The 15,415-nt window shown below is 40.0% G+C and overlaps 2 protein-coding genes across 3 annotated transcripts in view; both read right to left on the bottom strand.

Moving 5' to 3' along the window:
* LOC123871244 (uncharacterized protein C1orf198 homolog) overlaps window positions 1-15,415 on the bottom strand; it is a 504,106-nt gene that overhangs the window by 238,196 nt on the left and 250,495 nt on the right. The window lies entirely within an intron of this gene.
* Window positions 1-15,415, bottom strand: part of LOC123871242 (homeobox protein PKNOX2-like) — a 31,064-nt gene that overhangs the window by 2,416 nt on the left and 13,233 nt on the right. For both annotated transcript variants that reach the window (XM_045914932.1, XM_045914933.1), the window contains exons 2-11: window positions 6,454-6,555; window positions 5,814-6,003; window positions 5,204-5,333; window positions 4,590-4,666; window positions 3,747-3,834; window positions 2,853-2,927; window positions 2,090-2,235; window positions 1,355-1,490; window positions 685-765; window positions 86-196 (exon numbers count right to left, since the gene is read on the bottom strand). In XM_045914932.1, coding sequence (XP_045770888.1) covers window positions 87-196; window positions 685-765; window positions 1,355-1,490; window positions 2,090-2,235; window positions 2,853-2,927; window positions 3,747-3,834; window positions 4,590-4,666; window positions 5,204-5,333; window positions 5,814-6,003; window positions 6,454-6,527 — 1,107 coding nt within the window. In that variant the 5' untranslated portion in view covers window positions 6,528-6,555 and the 3' untranslated portion in view covers window position 86. The remainder of the gene's footprint in view (window positions 1-85; window positions 197-684; window positions 766-1,354; window positions 1,491-2,089; window positions 2,236-2,852; window positions 2,928-3,746; window positions 3,835-4,589; window positions 4,667-5,203; window positions 5,334-5,813; window positions 6,004-6,453; window positions 6,556-15,415) is intronic.

The raw sequence follows: 15,415 nt of genomic DNA, 5'->3' as shown, positions 1-15,415 counted from the left end.
ATTCACCAGCCAATCGCGTCAATATTCAAGTTGTTTGCCGGGCCTCAGTGAATAGGCATTTTCTAAGGGTAAAGGGTTAGGTTACCTCAGTGCATGGGTTGCTGTATGGGCGGGTAGGGCTCCTCACTCTGCGACTCCTGCTCATCGCCGGAGTGGTCCCCCTCCTGCTCCTCATCTTCTGATGATGAAAGGAGACCTGCAAAATTAACATTGAAAAATTGATTTTCCTTTACGCTAGGCCAGAAAAATCACTTCACCGGTCGTCCCTTCATTCAGCTTCACCAACTCAAGCATCGTTTCGCTACGGATGTAGTCAGTTTCATTTGGAAGTCATTATTTATTAGATCCCTTTAAAATACCCCATAAGGATATTAAAAGTTAGGCCTAACTTCATACTAGAGGTGCGTCCAGGGCATGCGTTAGAAGGCATGCGTTACACCTACAATAATGTGATTGCTACAATAATGTAATTTCCTTGTTATATAACAATGTGATTGCTACAATAATGTAATTTCCTTGTTATATAACAATGTGATTGCCACAATAATGTGATTTTATTGTTATATAACAATGTGATTGCTACAATAATGTAATTTCCTTGTTATATAACAATGTGATTGCCACAATAATGTGATTTTATTGTTATATAACAATGCGATTGCTACAATAATATGATTTTTTTACCGGCGGTAAACTGTGGGTTGGTGAGAGCGTCCGGCCAGTACCTCTTGCTAATTGATGACCCGTTTTTACTCTTCTTCCCTCCTGAAACGAAAATATTATATCAGCATAAGAATAGTTCCTTAATCTTAAAATTCAAAATATTTTTATTCAATTAAACTTTTACAGGTGCTTATGAAACGTCAAAATAATCTACCACTGGTTCGGAATGCCGATATACTCTAAGCATTAGATCTTAGATATAAGATCCAATGCTTAGAGTATTTAATTACTATTATAGTGGCGGTTTGATGATGGGCATGTACCTTTGGGCGTTTTAATGGGCGTTGTTATGGGGACACGGTCATAAGCTGAAGCGAATGTAGCGTAAATCGTTAATTTCGCTTAGAAAAACAATTTGAGGTTTTTTTATTCAGATACAAGTCAGCCCTTGACTGCAATCTCACCTGGTGGTAAAGGATTATGCAGTCTAAAGTGGAAGCGGGCTAACCTAGAAGGGGTATAGCAGTTTTAATTAAACCCATACTCCTGTCGTTTCTACACGGCATCGTACCGGAACGCTAAATCGCTTGGCGGCACTGCTTTGTCGGAAGGGTGGTAACTAGCCACGGCCAAAGCCTCCCTCCAGCCCAGACCAGTAATTTAGAAATTACAAAATTCTAAAGACGTTTACCTGGTTTATCCTGACAATCCAGCATGGGTTGTAAGATGCGGCGTCGAGCGTTGATGAACCAGTTATTGACTTGTAGCAGCGTTAACCGCGTCTGCGCCGCCAGCGATCTCTTCTCCTCTTCCGTTGGGTACGGATGCTGGAACAAGCAGATCACTGTCACCAACACGACCTATATCTGAGGCGATGGCGATGGGTCGGGTATATGTTGCGAAAAAACCCCCCGACACAAATCCTCTAAAAAGTAAAAAAATAATAAGTACGTTATAATAAGTATATGTACCTATGGCCCTTTAAGTTTAATATAAATAGTGGGTAAAATTTTTATCCAAGCGCTCAAAATCATCGTGCAAATTACTGCACTGTCTATGGTTGGCGTACTTACATCCCTTTTTTTTTGAGAAACGAGGTTCGTCTTTACAGTAATGAGATGAAAAGTTGTGTGTTTCGCAAGGTTGCAAATTTATTTGCGCTCGAGCCTTTGAATTCCTACGCTCAGGTTTCTTTTTTTCATTCTTAGAATCCTTCGCTGGCTCGGTTCAATACAAGCTCTCGTGACAAAATAACGCAGCCTTGCATAACAAATTACTATTGATTTACTACATTGAACTTAAAAGTTCAAAAAAAAAAATCAAAATAAATGTTAGTTTTAAGTTTTCACTTCTATCGGCAGTCGGCAATCTTATCGGTCGGTTAACATAATCAATCGGTATATTATATGGATAAGGGTAGACTCACAACTAAATGCTGGAACAGCCAGGCGCGCATGACCTGCGTGGCGTGTCGGGGCAACACCCCCCTTTTTCCACCCTCCTCCCCCTCCTCCTCCGCGCCCGCGGGGGGAGGGGAGCCAGACACTGACGAACATGAGTTGGAGTTCGTACCTGGATAAACACACAATATGTTCATATAGCCACGGAACTTCTATTTTCGATCCAAGACACGCCCCACCTAGTTTTAAATGGGTGGGGATGGTATCTGTAACTTTGAATAATGTGTATTTCAGTTAGCATTTTTTTTGAAGTGTTTTCAGTCAAGTGCACACGAAGAGTTCCATACTAAAAAAAATATTTTTTCAAATTCAAAATATTTTTATTACATTAGATACAAGTTCTTTTGAATCGTCAAAAACATCTACCACTGGTTCGGAATGCCTTTCCATGACGGCTATTTTGAAGTTTTTATATTTGCTGTTATAACGGCAGTCGAAATACATAGTCTGTGAAAATTTCAACTCTCTATCTATTACGGCTCACGAGATACAGCCCGCTGACAGACAGACGGACGGACGGACGTTGGCATCCTTCGGGTGCGGAACTCTAAGGTTGAAATATATAGAGCGCACTGTCTTTGCTAGACTTAACTTTCAGTTAAAACGAGACAGATTTATGACAGCTATATAACTCTATCTCGTTTTCACAGCGTCGTAGCGAGCAAAGTCAAAGTGCGGTCTATAGATCTCAGCCGTAAAGTCTGATTTCTTAAAATGCCTAGGTCTTACCAGTGAAGGAATCCGTAGAAAGTAGTCCTGCACCAATTTGTCCTATTGGTGTTGATCCCTGGACCACAAGAGGTGCTGGGAGCAATATTTTTTATATGTAAGTCATGTGATAAAAAGAATACCTGTGTAGGGACACAAGTAACATGATGCCCGCGCCTGAGTCAGCGGACCACCGCGGCTGCCGTGGAATTGTAATTTTATTCTATATATTTTAACACAGTCTGTACAACGTTCCCTTATTGGATACACGCATTTGTGTAATAAACGAGATTATAAGGGAGATGTAGTTTCCTTTATATCCCCCAACTTAGGAGAGGCACAACATCCCCTAAACCTGTATATACCAACCATCGAGTGGTTAGATCGCGGCAAGCTCGCTTGCTGCGCGTTGTTTGCAAATGTATGTTGTCATTGTAAAATGTATGTACAGATTCCGACTTTAACCACATATTTGAATATTTATTCTTTTACCACGCGGGAGCTGTGTCGTGTACGTGAGTTACGATCTTTAGTCGTATCGGTATGAGTAAATGTGTGCGACTGATTGGTCAGACAGGCACGCAAACATACGTAAGCCTCCACTCAGCGGGCGATAGAGAGAGCTATATGCTTGGAGTTTCTCTACGCGATCAAATCCGAAATGAAGAGATTCGTAGAAGAACTAGAATTCCGTGCAAGAAACTTTATGTCCAGCAATGCATGTATCAATCAATAATTTTTTGTCAAGTGATTTGGCTGAAATTTGGAATGGAGATAGATTATACCCTGGATTGACACATAGGCTACTTTTTATCCCGGAAAATCTAATAGTTCTCGTGGGATTTTGAAAAACGTAAATCCACGCGGACGAAGCCGCGGGCATCAGTTAGTGATGGTAAAATGTAGGGTACTCACGTGGTTCTCTATGCGGCGCAAAGGGTAGGTCGGTGACGGCGGGGTACACGGCCGGGAAGGTCGCCGCGCTCAGGGGGGCCGCGGGGGACTGTGGGAGACATTTCAAAATAAGCCAGATAAATATTTCATTTTGATCATTATTGTATATTATAAGACACCTTCATAAAAACAGCGTCAAAATTGGTTGAAAAATGAGACAGTTGTTAACGTTTTCAATGAAGGCATGATACGATTTTCTAGCCCTAGTTAGCACTCTAAGTTAGCCCTTGACTGCAAACTCACCTGGTAAGCTATGATGCAGTCTAAGATGAAAGCGGGCTAGCCCGAGATGGATACAACAGTTTTTATTAAACCCATAACCCTTTGGTTTCCACATGGGTTCGCACCGGAACGCTAAACCGCTTGGCAGCACAGGTTATCCGGTAGGGTGGTAACTAGCTACGGCCGAAGCCTCCCACAAGACCAGACTAGAGATTTAGAAATTGTAAAATCCAAACCCTGCCGGGAATCGAAGCAATAAGACCACAGCGTTTACCACTGCGCCAGGGAGCTCCACAAAATTCGATTAAAAAATTACTTTTTTCACACGCATTTACAAAATTTCTCTCTTTGTTGTGGGCTCTTCTCAGACTTGGGCGCGTTTGGAACCCTCGTAGCTTTAGTTTTAAGTTACGTAATTAATTATCACCACTATATCGTACTTTAACAATTTCGACCATCAAAAGGAGTACAATTGTACCTACTTTGAATAAATGATTTTGACTTTGACTTTGACTCGCCACCCCCTTTCCCTTGAACATGCAAATTTATGCTAGGCTAATCAAAATGACTAGGTTGATTTACCTGATACTGCGGCGAATTAGACGTACTGGACTGATCGTCCATCGGCCCAGACAAGTTATTATTGCTTTCCACACCACCTGGAAAAAATAAATTAAAACATGAAACATTTATGTGAACAGTAACTCATAACATAATGAAGTAATTACTTAAATATTATTATTTTTTAACTTTGGTTGTGTTAGTAAATGAAAACAACTCAGGTTTGATCTTGCCACCTGCCCTGTCGGTTTTTTTTTACAGAAGATTTTTCGTATAAACCTTAATGGATTTATAGTGAAAGCAAAACGGTGCCTAGGTATTCCTTTGTAACAAGTCTATAAACTCAATTGACAGATCAAAAATCAAATACTATTTTTTTACAGTTTCCTTCCAAAGGGATATGTCTTTCATTAGATTTGTCGTTTTAGTTAAGTTTCCAATTTTTTTAACCGCAGGCATTAATGTGGCGTATAAACTAAATTATATTAGTAATTTTATTTTTAAACTTAGATATATGAACACCTCATGTAAGTTGGAGAGCTTCTATCATAGACTTCTTGGTCGAAACTATATGAACTAAGAGGGATTATTAGCAGAAATCAGCCAGCTGGCGTCTATATAATTGGAGAGCATACCAGCACTATAATCCGTCCTCAGAAGGTTTTCGCTCTGCATCTTGGTCTTCAAACAAGCGATGTACCGACCACAGAAATCTCGACATAGCTCCTGCACCTTTTCCAGCTCTAGCAGGTGGATCCTGAGGACCTGCAGAAAAATCAAAGGTAAAGGTTGTAATAATATGTTGGATGTTAGACGGTTTGGCTTAGTTATTTGGACCACTGCGCTGGTTTCAATGCTGATCCACGTCAAAAACTAAATGAAAAATTATCTTTGCCAATATAAATTCACGCTTTGAACAATAATAATAATAATAATTTAATAATATTTTACCCCACATCATTTGAACTGATCTTCTGTTTAGGCAATTGAAATAACATATCTCCAGAAGTGCCTCTAGTAAGAAAAAGTATTGTAGCATATCCATAAGTGAGCAAGGCAAACTCCAACAAATCCATCGCTGCGCCAGATTTCATAATACTCGATAATTTCAAGATGATTTGGAATAGGTGAAGCTAACTGCCAATTTTGCTACCTGCTAATTGAAGCTTTCAAAATGAATATTAGGACTGACCGGGATGCCCCTGAGTACCAAGTCCGCGCCCTGCTAAGGAGGAAGATAGTAACCTGGATGCTCTTAATCATCAGGCCGTCGATCTCCGGGTCGTCGACGAGGAAGGGGCGGCGGTCGCGGCGCTGGTGCTGCACGAAGGCCTGCAGGTCTGCGCCGAACGCGTCCGCGGCCGGCGCCTCCGCGCCCGCCGTCGCCTGCTCGCAGCGCTCCAGCAGCAAGGCCAGCAGTGGGAACAGGGGGTGTCTGGAAGTTGGACAAAGATTTTCTTGTTTCTATGGCGTATAGCTTGGATATATTATCAGAAACATGAAGCGTTCGAGATGTGGGTGCAACTGCATCAACAATTTTTCTTAAATAAAAATAGCGATCAAACGAGCTGGCGGGTCACCTGATATTAAGTGATTACCGCCACAAAACATTTGAAGCACGAGAGGAACCGCCAATGCGTTGCGGCCGTTTAGGAATTTGTTAAGAAGGGAGTTAATTTCACTGTTTGAATATGCGTGGAAAATGGAAAAGACATGTTTTTTGGAAATACCGTGTAAAAAATTGCCCCGTGTTACGAGTAGGGAGTAAGGATATTCAACACTGTGGTAAAGCAATGTGTAACGGCCTACGGGCGGCCTTGGTGCTTATCTCGCAAGGTGTGAAAAGTAGAGTATTCAACGCAGGGGTAGTGCTCGTGTTACTTACTTATAAACAGCGCGCTTGTCGGCCTCGAACTGCGCCTGGTCAGCGTCAGCGGCGGGCGCGCCGCCGCCCTGCATCCCGACCGCTCTACCACCGCCACCGCATCTGTGGACAACCACAATGTTACCACTAATGACTTCATCGGCATCAACCCATCGCCTGCCCATGAGTACCTACTCGGACTCATTAGTGATGGGTCTCCTCTCAAAATGAAAAGGGTTTGACCATAGTCCACCGTGCCACTCGCCAGCCAAGTGCGGATTGGCGGCGCAGTTGTTGATAAAAATTAATGAAATTAACAATTTTTTTTTTAATGCCAATTGGCTCAGTTTCATGTAAGGATCATTTCATTGTATCAAAAAAAAAAATCAGGACAGTAGAAGTTGATCAACAAGTATAAATATTTTTTCATGCAATGATTCAATAAATGTTCAATATGACACATTATAGCAAATTGTGACATACAGATATGTGTTTTAGCGGATTATAGCAAATTAAGCTTTTGATTCCGTGTATATCATGGACTTCCGCAAAGTGACGCCTGCTTCTAAAAAATATTATTTCTTGAAGTCAACATGGCCAAATTCTCAAGCAAGCAATAAACGTCTTTTGTTTTAAGAACCACTAAACACAATCCTCCTAAGATAAAGCCTCCACTAGGGTTGGGGTGGGGGTACGGCAGAATCTTATATCAATCTAGTGGCAACAGTTGTGATAAATGCGACGCGTTTGGTTTTTAATATCCGTTTTTATTGCCGTCGGCTTGAGGTGTTGCTGCGATTCATTCTGGTGCAGTGTATCCCATTTATATTGTGAAGACTTAGGAGCTCAAAGTTCTCTAAGGTTGTAACTGAACTAACAAGTTAAAATGATAGTAATATATAACCTAGGTATAGCTCTAAAGGCATGATTAAAATAAAATACTTTATTCGTAGTCCATACTAATATTATAAATGCGAAAATGTGTCTGTCTGTCCGGGTAAAATTTTCCGGGATAAAAAGTAGCACATGTCCGTCCCCGGGGTGTAAGCTAGCTCTGTACCAAATTTCATCAAAATCGGTTCAGCGGTTGACCCGTGAAAACGTAGCAGACAGACAGACGGACACACTGTCGCGTTTAATATTAAGTACTAGAGGATGCCCGCGGATTCGTCCGCGTGGATTTAGGTTTATAAAGATCCCGTGGGAGCTGTTTGATTTTCCAGGATAAATAGTTGCCTATGTCAATTACAGAGACGCTAGCTACCTCGGCACCAAACATAAAAATCGGTTAAGCGGATGGGTTTTTGGAAATCCCGTGGGAACTCTTTGACTTTCCGGGATAAAAAGTAGCCTATGTCCGTCCCCGGGATATAAGCTGACCCTGTACTAAATTTCGTCAGAATCGGTTAAACTGTTGGGCTGTGAAAAGGTAGCAGACAGACAGACAGACGGACATACTTTCGCATTTATAATATAAGTAGGTATAGTATGGATAAGTAATAAGTATGGAAGTTTGGATTATTTTTGTAACAAAACTAATTAAAGTAATGACTAAATTGAACCACTAAGCTATCTGCGCTTAGCCTCAGCAATGAGAAATACAATGAAGCGAAGATTTTTTCCAAAAAAACAAATCCCAAGTGTTGTAACCTACATCCTTGCCTACATCAAGTAAATACCTCACCAAAGTACATTTGTTTTCCCAAGTTTCCCAGACAAAATAATATTTCGGCCTCTAACTATTAACCTAATACCGCCCCCGCCCGCCTTCCGGGAAAACAGGGGATACATAATTATATTCCGTTTATTTCTCCCATGAAAAAAGGGGCAACCATTTTGTATCTTTGCCGAGTCTAAAAGGATGGCGGTACACCGACATTTAAGGGTGGTGGCGACATGGCGTATCCATAAATTGAATGGGATAAACACTGTTAAACCAAGTTAAAATCAATGGTTATGGACCTTGCGTCTTTATTTTAAAAGTCACAAGTTTTAAGAGTCACCTGATGTTAAGTGATTACTACCGCCCATGAACATTTGTAGCACCAGAGTTACCGCCGATGCGTCGCCGGCCTTTCAGAAATTTGTTGATCCGCCCCTTGAATAACCCCCACGTTGTAATCTAGTGGGAATACAACCGGTGGGAGTAGACTCTACACTCTACAGTTTGCACGTACGTGGAAAAAAGAATCTAGAACAACGGGCGGTCGAAGAGCACCAGGCACCCAGGTGATGAGGGTGAAATTGCTTGCGGTGGCGTGCGGTGCGGTTGTAGAAAAAGGAGATGGAAAACACGAAGTGAGCTTACTTTTCTGCGGTGCTCCAGGCTTTTCAACGAGCTAGTTAGTTAGGGATCGTCCACAAGTCGAAGAGCCCGTTTTTGGATCTGATGAAATGGAAGTAGTTGGTTCTGGGGTGCTCCGCCCCAAAGGCGTGTCTACGTGTGCACGTAATGCCACCCATAAAAGTCGCTGGAGGGAGATTACACAAGAAGCAGTGAAGGAGAATTTCACGACCTTAGAACCTGGCAATAATATATGCTCTACGGCCGAAATTAATAATCACGCATGATTAATCGGTTGTTTCTTTTTGGCAAAACTCAGTGTACCCCTGACCCAAAAGTCATAATGACGTAAGCAAAGATCCGGGAGAAGCGGGGCACGTAGAGTGAGGAAAAATGTTTATTCATGTTGCAGCCAAATATCAGAGTGAAAGTGAGCTGGATAATTGGTATATTTGTCCAGTTACGGTATTTTGGGGTTACAATAAATAGCCAAGAGCCACGTGGGCTATGTACGATAACTTCAATTTTTCTACCATAGTTCGTAATAGATTTTGATGGTAGGATTAGTAGGATTTTAGAATCTGGCAACAAGTGTACTATTTTTTTTAAAGATTATTAACTACTAGCTGATGCCCACGACTTCGTCCGCGTAGATTCAGGTTTTTAAAAACCCGGGGGAACTCTTTGATCTCCTGGGATAAAGAGTAGTTCAGGTCTTATCTTTAACTATACATATGCAAAAAAACACAACGATCCGTTGCTCCGTTGCGACATGTTTAAAGTACAAACCTTCCTTAATTACCTATTCCCCTCCAACTAAGCGTAAAGTTTGGGATTTGAACCACTGAGCTCTCGGATTTCAGTCCACATCTTTAATTTAACTGTCGAGCTACTGAGTTTTTTTTGATACATTTTTTTCAGGGGGCGCGATCTACTTTTTCGCCTAGGGCGCCGAGTTTGTCCTGTTGACGAAACCTTCCTACGCGTGTATTAATACTCGTAACACGCACTTAACCAGTTTTTAGGGTACTGCAAGAAAAACAGAGGAGCCCTTATAGGATAACTTTGCTATCTGTCGTGTCTGTCAAGACCCGTCAAGGGAATCAAAACCTATAAGGTACTTACCGTTGAACTAGGATCATGAAATTTGGCTGATAGCAATGAGTAAATGGAAAAATCTAAAAACCGTAAATTTGTTGTTATTATTAAGTGTTATTATTTCTTGTAAGATGATACGGAACCCTATGTGTGCGTGCCCGACTCGCACTTGACCGACTTATTTTGAATTGACGATTAGATGTAAGTACATCGACAAAATCCAGGCCATTCGCCCGAGGCGAATAGAAACCACATTAGCGCCGTTCTAAAAATTACACGCAATTAAATTTCTAAACTATCGGCCATTTTAACATTATTCCGTAATTGTTGTGCCTGGGAGGTGAAAATTATGATTTATTGCCATTCGTCGTGTAAAAATTGCCACAGATATAAATGAGCATTTAGTTTTTTTTTTTGGCTGAAGGCGAATACATTTTATTAGAGCGCCCGGAGCGCTACAAGTAAACTATAGTGAAATTAATATCCATATTATTAATATACAATAATCCATTTAAAACAATCTGTACAAAATAAATTAAAGATTCAGCAGGGTTAAATAATTTTAGAAGAACAACTCAAAACGGTCCTCTTCTTAGGTAGGTAGGTCTCCACATGTAAAGGGAAGAATCCGAAAACCGTGAACTTGTGCTTACATTACAAAAAAATGTTATTTTTATTAAGATGGTACGGAACCCTTAGTGTGCGAGTCCGACTCGCACTTGACTGGTGTTAGTCATAGATGACTTTCTATGGGCTATAGGTTCTAGCTCTACCACATTTAAATTTCTCTTTAAAATAATTCCTTACCTATTATGCTATTATACTTACATATAAATGAGCTAAATGGTCTCATTCTAATGCTGCAGTTTTTTCTGGCAACTTAACAAAACAAGCGCGTTCGAATCGGCGTCAACTTTTCAGCTGGCACGCGCTATCCGTGTATTGTAAATATTCAAAATTCGAACGCGCGCCGGATCGAACGCGAGCGGCATTCAAATTGCTAACTTATCTACATTTGTTGAGACTTTGAACAGTGTTGCCAGTTTGTCGATGGAAAATTTCTACCGTTTATTTTGTCACATTCTTTTCTTTCTTCTAAAATAAATTAGTACCTAATGCTGAAGAATTTCGAAACTCTACTAAATTCTTTTCATGACAATTTAAATATATATAAAAAATTATTTTACTATAGACCGATTTTTCATTCGCCAAATAGCAAGCAATAGATTTCAGATTTTTACAGCTTTTATCTAAGGGTTTTACATGATTTTTGTAACAGAAATTATCAAGTCAAAAGGTCAAAATTCGCCAATAACTGAAGTTTACTTGATGACGAAATCAGCACTAAAGCATATTTTGAACTGTTTAAACTAAATGGTTTAAAACTTGTTTTACCTACATTTTTTAAACAGATAGGTATAATTATTTGAGACCTCACGTAACGTTGTTTGTTTCCTTTTTATTTTAAAGTAGGTACCTAGATATTCAGTTAATGCTAACAAAAATTCTAGACATGTTTCCGCGCTGATTAACAAACCGTCTGTTTTAAACAAAGAAAGTAACGATTTTACTCAGTAGGTATTTTAATTTTTTTTTTCCACCAGCTAATCGAAATCCATACTAACTAATATAATAACTGGGGTAGTGTGTCTGTCTGTTTGTTACTTTTTCACGGTTCATTTTTGGAATCGCTTACTGGCCATCCTAGAGACAGACATAGTACCTATGCTTTTTATCCTGGAAAATTAAAGTGTTCCCATGTGAATTATAAAAACCAGTCAAATGCGTGTTTGCCCACGTGCGTTATAAGGTTCTGTAGTTTTTCGTCACTTTATTATACTAGCTGTTTTACTAGCTAACAAGTTCGTATTATAACTAGCTGTGGGTATCAAGTAGTTTATTATAATAGAGAAATGTGAAGCATAGTATTGATTCTGCAAGAGATCTAAAACTATAGGAAACACGTAACATTCTTGTTATCGATGCAATAAGTCTATGCAATTAAATAAATAGTTAAGATTTTTCTTTGTGCCTATAATAGCACAAGTGTTGAATTTATGAATTAAAAATTCCTTTAACAAATTTTAAAGCCTACATAGCTGGCTTATCAATCAATTTATCTCAGTAATTGGTGATCTAATTCCTTTTATAGTCCACGTATTTAAGAAAATACTTGGTGTTTTAATATGTCCTGAACGAGTGGCCGCACTTTAGCGCACGTAGGTTGGAACTCTGGTTCGAGGTTGACATAGAAATCACAACCTCGAAATAGAACTCCCTCTTATATACTTCGTCTGCATGGATTTAGATTTTTAAAAATCCCGTGGGAACCCCTTGATTTTCCGGGATAAAAAGTAGCCTTTCCCTGGATGGAAGCTACCTCTGTGCCAAATTTCGTCAAAATCGGTTTAACGGATGCGCCATGAAAAGCTAGCAAACAAACTCTCGCATTTATAATATTAGTATACGAGTAGATATTCAGGGACAGAAGGAAAAAAAGGTCTTTTTATCTGTGTCTCCTTGTGCACACTTTATACACTGAAACTACTGAAAAATTTTGCACGCAACTTGGCAGACTTATAGCTAATACTCTGGTTTAACGTATAACACAGTCTTAATCCCGAAAACAATGGGATTCGTTAGGGATAAGGAATGAATATAATATAACAGTCCTGATGATACTCCACAATTCCGTCAAATCTTACTATCTATCCGAGGGTTAGCCCCAAACTACCTACATAGGATAATAAAAGCTGTGATAGCCTTTTATAGAAAAATACTAATTGTAATTTGTAATTCATCTAAAACCTCGTTGAATAAATGCACACTCACAGAGCACGATTTAATTATTTCATCTTGTTATCATCCTCTCATGCTGAAGAGACTCGGCGAGCTTAAATTAAAAGCTCTCAGCGAGCGACAATTAAAACAAAAAAAGATGTTCTTTCGGACGCGCACTCTTGAAGCGTCGTCCCTTCCCAATTAGTTCAGTTCTGGACTGTGTTGCCAGAGGGGAAAATTAATTCCAATTTAGTAGATTTTTGGAGAGTTCGGCTCGTTTAAGAAATTAGTGTTTGAAAAATAATGGTACTTGTTTGCTATTATAATGAACGAAAGAGAATATGGATGTTATCAGAAATTTGTTTATTATTGAAAAGGAAAACTAAAAATCAATGTGATAAAAGCATTTAAATGACTTTTGGGAGAGCTGAGTGCAAAGTGGACAATAATTGCAAAGTAGGTACATTGTCGAGTCACCCGCGCTATCCCGCACCGGGTTAGCGCGGGGACTGTGCGGGTGTGCGGGGCGTCTCCCCGCCTGAGTACCCCGATTGCCATCTCGACCTGTCGCGTACTAAAGTTTTATCGTAATCGGCCAACATTATTCGAGGACATAATAATGCATAAATTTTGGGAACGCACTCGCCACATTTACTCGATAAAATGTCAACTTTACTGTCATGTTTAAAGTACGATTCACCCTTAGATTAGCTGATGCCCGCAACTTCGTCCGCGAGGATTTAGGTTTTTTGAAATCCCGTGGGAACTCTTTTGATTTTCCGGGATAAAAAGTAGCCTTTGTGCTAATTCAGAATATTATCTGTCTCCATTCCAAATTCCAACTAAATCCGTCAAGTCATTTTTGCGTGAAGAAGTAACAAACATACACACACACGTATACATACAAACTTTCGCCATTATAATATTAGTGTGCTGTGTGACAGTGTGATTTGAAGTACTTACTAAAATCGTACTTTTTACATGACAATAATTGACACAATGGTTCCCGAAATGTGTGCAACATGCACACTTTATTTTCACTCAATATATGAGGCGGGAGTATAAGACACAAATCAAAGGGTTAGCATAAACGCTACATAAGCTGCTATATATAAGACAAAGTTCGCGCGTGACTCTGTTACATATTGCACTACCAACAATTGTTTATTCTGACTAGACGAAGAGAGAATTCCTCTGCATAGAAAGACTTTTAGAAATTCGCGATCTGAATTCATTTGCTGCAGCAAAAAGGCACTCATTTGCGAGTTTCTTGCTGGTTCTTCTCGGAAGGAACGGCATTCCCAACCAGTGGTAGATTTTTTGACGATTCAAAAGTACTTGTAAAAGTTTAACTGAATAAAAACATTTTGAATTTGAATTTGAATTTGGTTTCGGCAAAGATAACTTTACAAGTATAAATTATAAATTTATAACACCCCCGACAAGTGAAGGTTACAGTAACTAGAAAAGAGCTGATAACTCTCAAACGGCTGAACTGATTTTCTTGGATTGTATTATAGCTAAGAACACTCTCGATCAATCGGTTCATTAGTTAAGGAGCTACGATGCCACAGACAGACACAGATACATACGTCAAACTTATAACACCCCTCTTTTTGGGTCGGGGGTTAAAAACTACATAATTATTACGGAAATCTGGCAAATCACAATCACAGATATATTAGTTTCTAGAATATAGAACATCTCTACAAAAGTTGATTGAGTTTGATTCATCATCATCATTGTCAACCGATAGACATCCACTCCACAGCTGGGCGTAGGTCTCTTGTAAGGACTTTCACATGCCACGGTCTTGCGCCGCCTGAATCCAGTGGTTCCTTGCGATCCATTTGTTGTCATCTATCTAGTGGCAGGTCTTCCAATGCTAGATTTTTTAATGGGACTGCAATGTTTATCGGATTTTCGAACGACGTGCCCTGCCCATTGCACTTCAGCTTCGCTACCCGCCGAACTATGTCGGTTACTCTGATTCTTCTACTTATTTCCTCATTTCTAATTTGATCACAGAGAAACTACTGTGGCGCGCTCTTGGAAAGGCTTATGTCCAAGCATGGACGCATACAGGCTCATGGAATGGAATGGAGAAAAACTCCACGCATATCTCTCTCCATTGCGCGCAGAATGAGGCATAGGAGGCCCTTAAAGTTAGTGACAATTGATGTAGTAGAGTTTGATTGGTTAGGTAATATTCAAATGAGAAGCAAACTACGTTTGTATGCAGCCTCTCGGAAGCGCTCGAGCTGAACTCTTATGCTGTGTTTTATCTAGTGGAAATAATGACAAGATGCATAATAGACATAAAAATTTAACAAAAAAATAACAGCCATTCAAAAACTGGTATACCGTTGAAAACAGTAGCCTAACGCTTAATAAACTGACAAACATACAATCTATTTGCCTAACCATTGTAACAATACCCGTTTGGGCTCGTTAATTATTAACTCATACTCTCATGGTGTGGTACCAGTCATAGGATTAGCGAGCTTTCTAATGTTACTCAATAATATGTAAAAACACGCGCTTAAAAAGTAAAGAGCGGCGATAGCGGTTAACACGTTGACCTTCTATTGGGAGGTCGGGGATTCAATCATGGGCAGGCGTCCATTGAAAAAACTAGGTATTTTATCAATCCTGCTGACGATGGAGGGAGCTGCTCATGGAAATTCTTAGTAAGTACCTAACTTTTTAATGCACCACTCAACCCATCGCTGGCTCACTGAGTCACTACTGAGCATGGGTCTCCTCTCAGCATGAGAAGGGTTCGTCAGTATAGTCCACCGACGATGGCCAAGGGCGGAT

Source organism: Maniola jurtina, chromosome 13 (genome assembly GCF_905333055.1).
Source record: "Maniola jurtina chromosome 13, ilManJurt1.1, whole genome shotgun sequence".
NCBI classification, from domain to species: Eukaryota; Metazoa; Arthropoda; class Insecta; order Lepidoptera; family Nymphalidae; genus Maniola; species Maniola jurtina.
This window is presented reverse-complemented; position numbering and strand designations above follow the sequence as displayed.